This window comes from Oryctolagus cuniculus, chromosome 12, assembly GCF_051225735.1.
Source record: "Oryctolagus cuniculus isolate XC-2025 breed Fujian yellow rabbit chromosome 12, ASM5122573v1, whole genome shotgun sequence".
NCBI classification, from domain to species: domain Eukaryota; kingdom Metazoa; phylum Chordata; class Mammalia; order Lagomorpha; family Leporidae; genus Oryctolagus; species Oryctolagus cuniculus.
The window spans coordinates 67,686,141-67,700,798 of record NC_142878.1 but is presented as its reverse complement, the minus strand read 5'-3'; the positions used below and the strand labels follow the sequence as shown (position 1 = coordinate 67,700,798).

Genomic DNA, 14,658 nt, shown 5'->3' with positions numbered 1-14,658 from the left:
AGGCTGGGACTGTGCCAGGAGCTTGTTCTGGGTTTCCCATTTGGGTTGCAGAGGCCCAAATACTTGGGCCATCTTCTCTGCTTTTTCCACATTTATTAGGAGAGAGCTGGATCAGAAGTGGAGCAGCTAAGACTTAAACCTGTGTCCATATGGGATGCTGGTTTTGCAGGTAGCAGCTTAACCTGCTGAGCTACAATGCCGGCCTCCATCGTTTGGTTATTGACAATATATATATATATATATATTTTTGTTTCTCTGTTTTTTTTTTAAAGATTTATTTATTTTATTTGAAAGAGTTACACAGAGAGAGAGAGGTCTTCCATCTGCTGGTTCACTCCCCAATGGCTGCAATGGCTGGAGCTGTGCTGATCTGAAGCCAGAAGCCAGGAGCTTCTTCCAGGTCTCCCTCATGGGTGCAGAGGCCCAAGGACTTGGGCCATCCTCTACTGCTTTCCCATGCCATAGCAGAGAGCTGGATTGGAAGTGGAGCAGCCGGGTCTTGAACTGGTGTCCATATGGGATGCCGGCACTTCAGGTCAGGGTGTTAACCCACTGCGCCACAGCACTGGCCCCAACAATATATATTGTACATCGTTGAGGGAATTTAAGAATTCTGTTAAAACATGTAATCTTTGAAGGTTTCATACTGATGATGGTAGCCTTTTTTTTTTTTAAGATTTATTTATTTGAAAGAATTACAGAAAGAGGGAGAGACAGAGAGGTCTTCAATCCTCTGGTTTACTCTCCAAATAACTGCAACAGCCAGGAGCTTCATCCAGGTCTCCCGCGTGGGTGTAGGGGCCCAAGCACTTAGGCCATCTTCCACTGCTATCCCATGCATGTTAGGAGGGAGCTGGATCAGAAGTGGAGCAGGCAGAATTCAAACTTTGCCCATATGGGATGCCAGCACTGCAGATGGAGGCTTAACCTTCTACACCACAGTTCTGGCTCCATGATACTAGTTTAATTTACTTTATCTTTTTAATTTTTTTAAGATTTATTTATTTATTTAAAAGAGCTATGGTGGTAGGGGGGAATCTTCTATCCGCTGGTTCACTCCCCAATTGGCTGCAACAGCTGGATCTGGGCTGATCTGGAGCCAGGAGCTTCTTCCAGGTCTCCGATGTAGGTGTGGGAGCCCAGGCATTTGGGCCATCATCTGATGCCTTCCCAGGTGCATTAACAGGCAGCTGGATTGGAAGTAGAGAGCTGGGACTCAAACCGATACCCATATGAGATGCTGGGGCTTTAACCCACTGAGGCATGGCACCTGCTCCAATTTAGTTTATCTTAGAACCAGTACTGAAACTTACTAACTTAAGACAAGTGTCCAATGCTGTTTTTACTACAACATACTTTCTAAAGCTAATCTGTTTCACAGCATTCTTGTGAAAAAAAGTACACGTTTGAGGGGGAGAAAACTATTCTGCAACCTGTTATCTTTGTTTTTACTTAGGTTATTCAGAATGAAGATACTGAGAGCTGTTTGAAGAAGGTGGATCCTCAGTTACTGAAGATGGCATTACCTGCTTACCCCAGGCTCAAAGCTGCTCTCTTCCCACAATGCACTGCTCTGAGTGTCCTGCCACCTGATATTACACTCTACCACCTAATTCAGGTAGTATTTAGGTGGTCAGTATATGTATCAGGAAGTGTTCATCAGGGAAAACAGAAATCACTGTAGGTCTTCTGAATGGAGGGCATTTACCTTTGGGAATTACATAGCATGTTGGTGTAATGGAGAAATCAAACATGGTGGTGAGACTACCCAGAAATTAGCATGTAAAGAAGCCGTTGACATCCTGGATGCAAGTACAATGCAGGGAAATGGTATTATCAGAATCCAGGAACTGCAGCCATCTCTGGGAGCTAAACTCAGAACCAGGCTGCCCAGTGGGAGCTGGGAACACAAGAGGGTGAGGCTAGCATCCTGGAGGAGGGAAATATCTTGGCTTCTCTCCTCTTCCTGCCGTTAATCACCCACAGGGTCCTTGCGACCAAACAGCAACGGAATTGAAAATGCAGCTCCCTGCAGTACAGAGCAGAGCAAGCAAAGCGTGGAAATAGATCAGAGAACAAATAGGTAGTTGATCAGTATGCCTGGCTGCTGCTTTCATCAAGTCTCCATTTTACTACTGATGACTTGTGACTGCCTCTTCTCAGTGTATTAGATTTGTTTAAATTGGTGCTTCTTAACCTTTCAAAGTATGTGAGAGAGCTTTGAACTCTTTTTTTATTATTATTTTTATTTATTTTTTATTTTTTGACAGGCAGAGTGGACAGTGGGAGAGAGAGACAGAGAGAAAGGTCTTCCTTTTGCCGTTGGTTCACCCTCCAATGGCCACCGCGGCCGGCGCGCTGCGGCTGGCGCACCGTGCTGATCCGATGGCAGGAGCCAGGTACTTATCCTGGTCTCCCATGGGGTGCAGGGCCCAAGTACTTGGGCCATCCTCCACTGCACTCCCTGGCCACAGCAGAGAGCTGGCCTGGAAGAGGGGCAACCGGGACAGAATCCGGCGCCCCGACAGGGACTAGAACCCGGTGTGCCGGCGCCGCAAGGCGGAGGATTAGCCTAGTGAGCCGCAGCGCCGGCCAACTTTGAACTCTTAACCCAGAAAAATTATGTGTATGCACGTATTTTGCTTTTATTTCAGTGGGATTCATGGAATCCTAAAAACCTATTCAGGGGTGTTGAGTTAAGAGCACCTGCTGCTCATTCCTCATTTCAGAAGGCTTTTCTTCCCTCTGCCCCCTGGGTATACCTATTCTGATAGTACTTTCAGTACTTTCAGTACTACAGAACTCTAATTCCATAAAGGTGCAAAATCCCAATTCTTAGGGTACAGAGTGGCAGTACTCAAAAGTGTGGTCAGCAGAGGGTGCCAGGCCATGACGGCTACTTGTCACTGGTCTGTACCGAGATAGAATTTTGCCTCAATATAGTTGTGCTGTGTCACCAAGGACAATGTTCAGTTCAGCAGGCTTTTCTGTGGAAGACCCCTGTAAAGAAAGAAGCAAATGATGAATTTATATTCCGACACAGGCGTCTTAATTCGTTGCAGATCAGTATTTAGTTAAAAACTATGGATGGTCTACATATAAGCAGTTTAACTAGCATAACTGGTTTGAATCAACTTGAAATGTAAGTGGTTTCAAGTTGGTTTTTGTTCTGTTTTCAAATTGACTGATGTGATTTTTAGTACTGTTGCTAAAGTAAAATTATTCTTTCCTTACTACACCACAACATTTTTAATTTTAAAGCTACTCTTTGCTAAGCCATTCAAATCCTAACTTAATAGTCCCTGTATCCCTTTCACCATCTCCTTATAGACTCTGTGAAACCTTTGGCCTGGACAGATTCCAAAGGCCGGTACTCCCTGCTGCCAAAGCTCTGATTTCAGTCGACTCTTTTTCCTTGGTGGTGATTGGTTGTTGTCACCTTCTTTGAACCCCTGGTCTTGTGGCCTTTGACTTTCCTGCCCTTAACTCATTTTGTCATGTTTACATGGTAATAGTTTTTAGCTTTTTAGTCCTTTGCCTTTTGATTCCGAAAATATTTCTAAAGCCCTTTTTACGTTATAATTGGTGCTATTTCTACTGAAAGATACAAGACTTTGCAGACATTTCATGAGTTAGAGATTCTTTGAAAGGAACATATTATTTTTATAAAAATAGAAAGGTGTCTCATTTGTTTTTTGTTTCTAACTGAGTTCAAAGAATTTATGTCCAGAGTGGTAAGGTTTTAAATTCCTTGGAGAAAGGCAGGCTGCCTCTGACTTCCTTACACATAATTTTGTTTATTTGTTTGGGCTTCGATGGACTTTAACCTCCGTTTGCCTTTCCCTCCTTTTCAGTCATTATCACCCTTTGATCCTAGCAGATTGTTTGGCTGGCAACCTGCTAACACTCTAGCTGTAGGAGGTAAGTTACCATGGGCACCTCTAGCTTTAGAAACATTTCAGCTGTATGGCCATAGAAATTAATATACTTAAAGCTAATCCTGTATTTTCATTGCTGTCTATTTTAAAAACGAAGGTGCATTCCAAAACAGAAGTCTTTCCAGGAGACTGAACTGAAAGCATACCGTGAGTTAAGTCAGTGTGTCAGGGCATTTGTGCTGTACTTGTAGAAAATGTAATATGTATCTATCTTTCGATATATTATTTTTCCCTTTCCAAAAAAATCTCTTTCAATGTAGTGACATAAAGGTTAAGAACATAGGTGTTGATGTTCATCAAATTCTGACCCTACCTAGCTGTATGACCTTGGGCAAGTGATTTAACCTATCTTTGGTTCCTTATAAAACAAGGTTAACAGTGCCCACCACACATGTTACTGTGAAAATGAATGGAGACAAGGCATTTAAAAAGCTTTGATAGTAAGAGCCAGATGCTCACACACCACTGTCTTCCATAGACCATAAGAGTTTGTAATTTTTGTGCCATTCTTAAACTGCTTTCTTTTTTTCTTTTACCTTTGTATTTAGGGTTAGTCTTTAATATGTTACCTGTGATGCCTCTGCCTATATTACCCTAATGTTAGGGTAGTAATTTTCACATAGACTCTACCCCATACATCGACTGACATACATGAAAATGATATATTTTTTAAGATTTATTTATTTGAAAGAGTTATAGAGAAGCAGAGACAGAGGTCATCCATCCACTGGTTCACTCCCCAGTTGGCTGCAATGGCTGGAGCTGCACTGATCTGAAGCCAGGAGCCTCCTCTGGGTCTCCCACGCCGGTGCAGTGACCCAAGAACTTGGGCCATCTTCTGCTGCTTTCCCAGGCCATAGCAGAGAGCTGGATCAGAAGCTAGGACCCCAACCGGCGCGCATATGGGATGCCGGCACTGCAGGTGGCAGCTTTACCTGCTCTGCCACAGTGCTAGCCTCTAAAATCAAGACTTTTAATGGAAAAACTTGATCTAAATTCTGTCATAGATTTCTGAGACCCATGAAAACAAAGTTTGATAAGGGTGATGGGGAATTGTGTCTGTAGTAAAAAGAAAATTAAAGAGTAAATTGCTCAGGATCACACAGCTGATGGTGTCAAGACCAAAAATCAAATGTACTCTTTTCTGATCTCAAAGCCCTGTTATCTGAGATACCAGACCTGCCACACTGAGCTGCTTCCCATCATTGGAAACAGTGATATCAACTGGCTCACTTGAACAGCTTCCCAAGTTAATTTTCATTAGTTTTATACATACAACTGGAGTAGCTCAGGGTCTCCTACACTTGCCCCAAAATCTGCAAACACATTGCCTAAGGAGTCACTCCTGGATCTGCTTTCTCCTGTACCCAGTAAGTGCTCCTCAGTCTGTTTTTGAGAGATTACAGATAGCAGGAGTCCTCCTTGCAGTCATAATTGGCACCTGCAGCAACAGCTGCAGTGATGTCCAGATATGAAGTCCCAAGCAGAGAGTCTGCACCCGAGCAGTCACTGAACTTTGTTCCACTGGCAGCCAGACCCTCCCTGGCCTCTGCCACAGTATAAGTGACCCAGTATGTCCCATTGTCCTATACAAGGAACAGTCTTAAAGACTTAATTTGAACAGTAAATATACCACCATGGTAACTCTAAATATATCATGAACTATTTGCTGAATTGAAAACTTAGTACTTAATGGGCTAAGCGCCACAGCCCTCACAGCAGGGAGATTGCTTTAACCTCAAACTGTAGAGCAGCGCATATTCATAAGCATGTGAGCTGGTGACGGTGCAGTACGGGGCAGAGCCAGCACTTGATTTGCCTGGGTGGCACTGCCCTCAGAGACCATCTAGCCCAATTTGCTTGTTTTACTTCAGAGCACACAGAAGCCCAGCAAGGAGAGGAGACTAGACTCATTCACAGTGCTTAAGTGTTAGAGACAGCCCACTCTGCACTGCTAATTGAGGTCCTAAGACAGTCTCTAAGAAGAAAACAAGAAAGCAAATTACAAATAAATTCAATAGGAGCCAGAATTGTGGTTTAGTGGGTTAAGCCATCACCTGAAATGCCAGCATACCACAAGGGCGCCAGTTCAAGTCCTGGCTGCTCCACTTATGATCCATCTCTCTGTTAATGGGCCTGGGAAAGCAGCAGAAGATGGCCAAGGGCTTGGGCCCCTGCCATCTACATGGGAGAGCTTCAGTCTAGCCCAGCCATGGCTATTGTGGCCATCTGGGAAGTGAACCAGCTAATGGAAAATCTGTCTCTGCCTCTCTCTTTTTTTCACTCTGCTTTTCAAATAAATAAATCTTAAATAAGTTCAATGGAGGGAAAGCTTAAGAGTTTTTATACAGCTTTTCAGGTAAACATCTTTGTATTCAATGAAGGCTGCCTCTAAGTAAAACAGTTACCCTCGTGGTGGGTTCAAAGTGGTACACAGTGGCATCAAAATGATGATTGCAAATCTGAGGTTGATCATGCGAGATGCAGAGGAGTGATGTCACTTCGCTTTCTCCCCAGATGCGTCAGGTCGTCTCCCACATTTCTCTAGCCCTGACCTGGTTAATAAGTATGCCATAGTGGAACGTCTGAATTTTGCATATTACTTGTATCATGGACGGCCATCATTTGCATTTGGTACTTTTCTAGTCCAGGAATTAATCAAGAGCAAGACTCCCAAACAGCTGTGAGTATTTAAAACATAATTTGTGTTCTTTAAAAAAAAGTACAACTGCATTTTACACATAGGTTTTAAAAAGTACTGGGAAAAAAAAAAAAGTATTGGAAACATATGATAGTGTAACAGTGAGTATATTTGGATAGTGGTACTTTTATTTTAAAAGATTGTATTTATTTAGTTGAGAGGTGGAGTTGCAGACAGAGACCCAGAGAGAGAGAGAGAGAGAGCAAGCTTCCATCTGCTGATTCATTCCCAAAATGGCCACAACCATGGGAGCAGGGCCGATCCGAGGCCAGGAGCTGCTTCTGGGTCTCCCATGCCGGTACAGGGGCCCAAGGACTTGGGCCATCTTGAGCTGCTTTCCTAGTCCATAGCAGAGAACTGAATCTGAAGAGGAACAGCTGGGGCATGAACTGGAGCCCATATGGAATGCTGGCTCCACAGGCGGACACCTAACCCACTATGCCACAGCGCCGGCCCCTGGATAGTAGTTTTTTTTTTCATTTGTGACTTTCTGTGTGTCCTAAAGTTTTGGCACTTAGTATGTTTGATTTCTATTAACAGGAAAAGAGGTAATATATTTTCAAAGATAATACATTTTTTAATTATGAGTTGTTTAGCAATTATTCTAAAGAAGACATTCCATAATGAGATAGGAATTCTGTAATTAAGAGCTTTCCTTTATAATTCATTTTATAAAGCACAGAATGGAAGGAGTGTTTGATACAATGTTAAATATAGATTAATTTTTTCACTTGTTTTATAAATAACCAAGCAATGCATTTTTACGGTAAAATAGTCAAGTGGTTCAGAATGATAACAGTGAAAGTTGAAAAGGCCGGCGCCGCAGCTAACTAGGCTAATCCTCTACCTAGCGGCGCCGGCACACCAGGTTCTAGTCCCGGTCGGGGCACTGGATTCTGTCCCGGTTGCCCCTCTTCCAGGCCAACTCTCTGCTGTGGCCCGGGAGTGCAGTGGAGGACGGCCCAAGTGCTTGGGTCCTGCACCCCATGGGAGACCAGGAGAAGCACCTGGCTCCTGCATTCGGATCAGCACGGTGTGCCGGCCGCAGCGCGCCAGCCGTGGCGGCCATTGGAGGGTGAACCAACGGCAAAAAGGAAGACCTTTCTCTCTGTCTCTCTCTCTTACTATCCACTCTGCCTGTCACAAAAAAAAAAAAAAAAGTTGAAAGTCTTGGGTCTACCATTCTCATTCCACAGAATATCATGGTTTATAATTTTGTGTCTCTCTTTAGAAACTTTCCTGTGCCCACCAAAGGCATATATGAGCCCTTTGAAATAAGCTTTATGATGTCAAACTTTGAATGATGTTATTTTTTGATAGTTTGTGTATATACTCATGGTTGATGAGACCACAAGTTGACAATCTTTGGGAAGTCTTCTGAATGAAGTGGGAAGCAAGAGTAACGTGGATAATGAGTAGGTGTTTCAGGAGAAGGTCGATCTCAGGAGAGACACTGTGGCACCAGAAGATAACTAGAAAGCTACGAGGGGCTGGCACTGTGGCATAGTGGGCTAAGCCCCTGCCTACACCACCAGCATCCAATAAGGGTGCCAGATCAAGTCCTGCTGCTTCTCTTCCCATCCAGCTCTCTGCTATGGCCTGGGAAAGCAGCGCAAGATGGCCCAAGCATTTGGACCCCTGCACTCGTGTGGGAGACCCAGAAGCCGCTCCTGGCTTCGGTCTGGCCCCAGCTGCCATTGCTGCAGCTGTTTGGGGAGTAAACCAGTGGAGGGAAGACCTCTCTCTCTGTCTCTCCCTCTCTCTGTAGTTCTGCATCTCAAATAAATAAGTAAAATCTTAATAAAAGCTGCCAGGGTTAAATGGATGTGTGCAGCAGGCACAAAAAGGGAAGGGGAGGAAGCCAGCTATCCCATGTGTGGCAGTGTGCGCATGCCTGGTGTTAAGTCACTTGTGTGTTCTGGAGGAGAAACACTTTCATGTGCTGATGTGATTTTGATTCTTTTCTTCTTCAGGATCCAGCAAGTAGGCAATGAAGCCTATGTTTTGGGTCTCTCCTCCTTCCACATACCTTCAATAGGAGCTGCCTGCGTGTGTTTCTTAGAATTGCTTGGCCTTGACAGCCTCAGGCTTCGAGTTGATATGAAAGTGGCCAATGTCATTTTGAACTACAAGTGTAGAAATGAAGAAGCCCCGTCCAGCTTTGTCAGAGAGTCTCTAGGTACAGCAGCTTTTCATCATGCGACTTGTTTTGTTTGGAGAAGAGATTGTGGTGGATGGGAAAGAAACCATTCTCTTCCTGTTTCATCCTTTTCCTGCAGAATGTATGTTCTCTATCTCACTCTTAATTGGCCTCTGAAATGATCTGAGCCACACTATTCAAACAGAAATGCCCAGGTCTTTTTCTCTTGACCATGTTGTTTTATATTTCTTATAGGTGAAAAACTATCTAAGCTGGCTGATGGTGAAAAGGCAACCATAGAAGAATTACTTGTCCTGTTAGAGGAAGGTACATGGCACAGCATTCAGCAACAAGAAGTGAAAAGGTTTGTAAATTGCAGGCCCAGCCTGTTTGCTGGCAGGCTTGTTGTGCCAGCCTGTGTTTGACTTAGTCTTTCTTCCAAAACCTTTGTTATCACCGAAATCCCCTTAGGCCGTATCCTCTTACTTTCCCACATATACACTCAGTATGTGGACAATGATTTTCTTAAAGATTTACTTAATTATTTGAAAGGCAAAGTGACTGAGAGGGAAAGACAGAAGAGATCTTCCACCTGCTGGTTCACTCTTCAAATGACCATAATGGCTGAGACTGGGCCAGGCCAAAGCCAGGAACCTGGTGCTTCATCTCCCACGTGGATGCAGGGGCCCAAGGACTTGGGCCAGGTTCTCCTGCTTTCCCAGGCCATAGCAGAGAGCTGGATTAAAATTGGAGCAGCCGGGTCTCGAACCAGCGCCCATATGGGATGCCAGTGCTTCAGGCCAGGGCGTTAAACCACTGTACCACAGCGCTGGCCCTGCCTGCTCCATGTCTAATCCAGCGCTCTGCTACGTGCCTGGGGAAGCAGAGGATGATGGTGCAGGTCCTTGAGCCCCTGCTTCCACATAGGAGTCCTGGAAGAAGCTCCTGGCTTCAGCCCAGCCTAGCCCCAGCCATCTGGTGAATGAACCAGTAGATGGAAGACCTCTGTCTCTTTCTCCCTCTCTCTCTTTATATGTGTGTGTGTAACTCTACCCTTCAAAAAATGAAGGAAGGACAGCTGTCTTTACCAATGGAGCTGTTTCCTCTGCTGCCTGCTGCTCAGAGTCTGTTAAGTGTTGCAGGTTGATGTGGTTTCAGAAGATACGGGATATCTCACGAATTTGAATCCAGTGTCCTTAATTTTTTCTTCCTATTCAATGTCAGCCAAGGTGACTATCAACAAAAAGCCATCTTTTCTCTATGCTGTCCCACTGGGGCTGACCCAGCGAATTCATTGCTGTTTGGTCCCTTCTCTCACCGACCAGTCTCCCTAGTACCCTGCTTGCTGCAGGAACTTGTACTTTGCTCTTAGGGAGACAGCCCAGGTGCCTGGCGAAGCTCAGAGGACTCTAAAATGCAAGAGAATGAGGTGCTCAGAAACTGCAGTGGCATTCTTAGTTTTCCTGTGAATGGTGCATGGATACTGGGTTTGCTGATTTGGGGAAGGAAGGAGTTCTGCCACAATGCTGAGAGAGAGATCTTCCTGAGGGGTCCCCTGTTTTTCAAGGCCGTCTGGGACATATTTGCTATTTGTTGAAAGACTTCTTAGAGAATATACTGTACATAAATTTAATTTTTTAAAGATTGATTTATTTGAAAAGCAGAGTTAGAGAAAGAACTATATCTTCCCTCTGCTGGTTTCTTATCCAAATGGCCACAATGGCCAGGGCTGGGCCAGGCCAGAGACAGGAGCTTCATCTGGGTCCCAGATGGGTGGCAGGAGCCAGGTACTTGGTCCATCCTCAGCTCCTTTCCCAGGTGCATTAGCAGCAAGCTGGGTTAGAATAGAGCAGCTGTGACACGAACTGGCACCCATAGGGGATGCCAGTGTTGTAGGGGTGGTTTTACTCAATGTGCCACAATGCTGGCCCCCAATTTTTTTAATTTTTACTAATTTTCCAGTTTAAAACTAAAGCTTTGTTTTATTTTATTTAAAAAATATTTAGGGTTCAGCATTATGGCATAGAGGATTAAGCCACTGGCTGCAATACTGGCATCCCTTATGAGTGCCAGTTTGAATTCTGGCTGATCCAGCTCCCTGCTAATGTGCCTGGGAAAGCAGCGAAAGATGGCCCAACTACTTTGGTCCCTGCCAACCACATGGGAGATATGGAAATTTGGGCTCCTGGCTTTAGCATGGACTCACCTCTGCTGTTGCAGCCATGTGGGGATTGAAGCAGTGGATGGAAGATCTCTGGCTGTTTCTCCCCCCCTCTCTAACTTTGCCTTTCAAATAAGTAATTGAATCTTTTTTTAAATGAAAAATTGATACATAAAAATTGTACCTAAGAGTATTTATGGAATACCATGTAATGCTTCAATACTTGCGTACATTGTGTAATGTTCAAACCAAGGTATAGAGCTATACTTTAGTAAGTTTATTTCTCTACCACCCTCATTCTAAGTCTAATTCTAGGTTATCCAGTGAATCCAGCAGCCAGTGGGCATTAGTGGTGCAGTTCTGCAGGCTCCACAATATGAAACTAAGCACGTCTTATCTGAAAGAGTGTGCCAAAGCAGACGACTGGCTGCAGTTCCTTATTCACAGCCAACTCTATAACTACCAGCCAGAGGAGGTAAGCCACCGACTGTTGGAAATTGGAACACCCCTCAGAATAAAGTGTCATGTAGACATAGGCTTTTGTTTGATACAACATTTTTTACTGAGATGTCAGTGGATTGGCATTAGACAAAACACTAGTCAGTAGGACTGAAGAGCTGAAAAGTAGGACTCTAGATTAGATATGGAAATTCACTAAAAAGCAACAAATAACTTTGTAAAATCATGTGGTCACCTTCAACATGGTTCAGGGTGAGAAAGAATAGTTTTGCCTATGCGTTAACTTTTCAGCTGTAGCTGAAATTGAAAGTTGGGTGTCGACTTGAATTACCTGATTATGTTTCCTAGGTGAAACCTCTTCTCCAGTACTTCAACCCAGTCCTTCAAGACCACCTAAGACTAGCTTTTGAGAACTTGCCCCCAGTGTCCAACTCCAGAATGGAAGGGGATCAAGTCTGCAGCAAGTTCCCCCAGGAATTCCAGAAGAACAAAGAACATGGCACTGATGTCTTTGGCATTCTGCTGCAGTGCCCAGAGGAACCGAGCTCCTGGCGCTGGCTCCTGGCCGAGGCAGTGAGGCAACAGGCCCCTGTCCTCAGTATCCTGGCTTCATGTCTGCAGGTGCAAATCATGAGAAGCCAAAATTAAGGACCGAAAGAGCAATAGAGACAGTGGTGAGGGACAGGGAGACTGATAACCAGAAGTGGGGTGACGATGAGAGTGAGGATCCCGCGTGTGTGTCTAAGGTCCTGCTGCCTCGGCTGTGAGCCATTTCGTGTACTTCCTGTGCTTTGAGATTTGGTGAACGCAGATGGTCAGAACTTGGTTCCTGCTTGGTGGTCTCAGAGATGGATGCTTGGTGGACTGACCACCACCACCTCTTAACACAGAAGGGGTGTGCCCGACAGTCCCTTTGCAGAACAGAGGAAGGAAATTCTGTTCTCCTGCCCTGAGGACTTGGCTGACTTGTGCATATGTCCCCCCCTTCCTGCTGCGTTGTCTCTCACCTGCCAAACTGCGGGCCAATTTCCGCTAGTCCCTCTGTTGTTCAGTAGAGGCTGTTTCATGTTGGAAGGCTTTCAAGCCATTTTAACTCCATAAGTGGGCGACTTGTCCTAAACAGGAAATAATCTTTTCATTTGTGCATTTATCAGGTAATCCTGGCCCAGTTGTTTTTGACTTTGAAAATGTCTTATCCAATGGCAGGGTGCCAGCACTGTTCCTTGTCTCTGTGTTTGGATCATCACTTCTGTGGAGCACAGTGTTGGAGCTGAAGCAATGAGACACATTCAGGGCTCGATAGAGGACCACACCTGGGACCTTGAGGACCTGTCAGTCATCTGGAGAACATTATTAACAAGGCAGAAGAGCAAAACTCTCACCAGAGGTTTTCGACTTTTCTTTAAGGTAGTGATAATCACTTTATTTTAATCCCAGAGCTAAAAAGGGCTGATTCAGCATATACCCCTTGGCTTTTTCTTATTCCTATTCCAGGATGTTTTAATTTTTTTAGCTAACAACAGATAAGGACAATAGTAATAGAATTGTCATTTGTTTAGCAAAGTGCTTTGTATACATTATCTAAGTTCTCACAATAATCTTGTCCAAAGATAATTAAGATATTTAAAGGGATATATTACAGACTAATAAACGAGTGCTCATAGAACTTGAGTAACATACCCAAAATCTCAAAGTACTTTAATAAGTGGTATGTATATTGTTCAGATCCATACTGTCTGATTCTAAACTCTTGTCCTCTGAGTGAACAGCTGCAATTTCATTGGAAGCTATAAAAATGCACAGCTCATACAGTTAGTTACATGGAGCCAATTGTCCAAAAGTGTTAGTTAGCGGTTGCTAATAGCGCCACCTAGTGGAATGTCTCCGGCCCATGTGTAGTGGGCCAAGTACCATTTAGAATAGAGAAAATGAATTGCTGGCCAAGAGTGGAAACAGATGTTTGGCAGAGCTGTTAACATACTGCTTGACACACCTGCATCCTTTATGGCAGTTCTGAGTCCCAGCTCCGCTCTTGCTTCCATCTTCTTACTGGTGCACACTGTCAGACAGTAGTGGTAGCTTAAGTGCCTGAGTCTCTGTCATCCACATGGGAGCCCTGGATTGAATTCTGGGCCCCTGGCTTCAGCCTGGCCCAGCCCCAGCTGTTGTGGGTATTTTATGGAGTGAACCAGCAGATAGAATAGCTCTGTTGTGTCTCTGTCTTCTCTGCCTGCCTTTTTTTTTTTTTTTTTAATTTTTTGACAGGCAGAGTGGGCAGTGAGAAAGAGAGAAAGGTCTTCCTTTGCCGTTGGTTCACCCTCCAATGGCCGCCACGGCTGGCGCGCTGCAGCTGGCGCACCGCGCTGATCCGATGGCAGGAGCCAGGTACTTATCCTGGTCTCCCATGGGGTGCAGGGCCCAAGGACTTGGGCCATCCTCCACTGCACTCCCTGGCCACAGCAGAGAGCTGGCCTGGAAGAGGGGCAACCGGGACAGAATCTGGCGCCCCGACTGGGACTAGAACCCCGTGTGCCGGCACTGCAAGGCGGAGGATTAGCCTAGAGAGCCGCGGAGCCGGCCCTGCCTTTCAAATACATTAAAAAAATTTTTTTAAATGAAAGGATTTTTGGGAGAAAACTTTTTTTTTAAAGATTTTATTTATTTGACAGGTAGAGTTAGAGACAGAGAGAAAGGTCTTCCTTCCGCTGGTTCACTCCCCAAATGGCCGCAATGGCTGGAGCTGCGCCGATCCGAAGCCAGGTGCTTCTTCCTGGTCTCCCATGCAGATGCAGGGGCCCAAGCACTTGGGCCATCTTCTGCTATCCCAGGCCACAGCAAAGAGCTGGACTGGAAGAGGAGCAACCGGGACAGAACCGGCACCCCAACCGGGACTAGAACCTGGGGTGCCGACGCTGCAGGCGGAGGATTAGCCAGCCTAGTGAGCTGCGGCGCCGGCCCACCCAAATACCCTTTTCAAAAAGAAATATAAATTTAACTTCCTTTATTTTTGACATGTATGATTTAATTCTATAAAACCATTATTAACAGTTCTTAACATCATCATATTTGGCAATATTCTCTGAGAAAATATTAAGGATCATGTAATTGTGTGATCTCTTTAAAGGATTCTCCATTACTATTGATGATGGAGATGTATGAACTGTGTATGCTGTTCAAGAATTATAAAGAAGCTGAAGTTAAACTTCTGGAGTTCCAGAAGAGCCTTGAAACTGTGAGTTGGAATGATTGTGCTCTTCCT

General features: G+C 44.8%; 1 protein-coding gene across 5 annotated transcripts in view; it reads left to right on the top strand.

Moving 5' to 3' along the window:
• The window catches only part of SPG11 (SPG11 vesicle trafficking associated, spatacsin), an 83,963-nt gene that overhangs the window by 43,374 nt on the left and 25,931 nt on the right, over positions 1-14,658 (top strand). For all 5 annotated transcript variants that reach the window (XR_016218068.1, XM_089310232.1, XM_089310231.1 and 2 more), the window contains 9 exons: positions 1,457-1,618; positions 3,855-3,921; positions 6,456-6,621; positions 8,613-8,818; positions 9,035-9,143; positions 11,256-11,415; positions 11,748-12,020; positions 12,606-12,806; positions 14,524-14,631. Coding sequence is in view for 4 of the 5 variants with exons in the window: in XM_089310232.1 (XP_089166358.1) it covers positions 1,457-1,618; positions 3,855-3,921; positions 6,456-6,621; positions 8,613-8,818; positions 9,035-9,143; positions 11,256-11,415; positions 11,748-12,020; positions 12,606-12,806; positions 14,524-14,631 (1,452 nt within the window). In the remaining variant the exon portion in view is untranslated. The remainder of the gene's footprint in view (positions 1-1,456; positions 1,619-3,854; positions 3,922-6,455; positions 6,622-8,612; positions 8,819-9,034; positions 9,144-11,255; positions 11,416-11,747; positions 12,021-12,605; positions 12,807-14,523; positions 14,632-14,658) is intronic.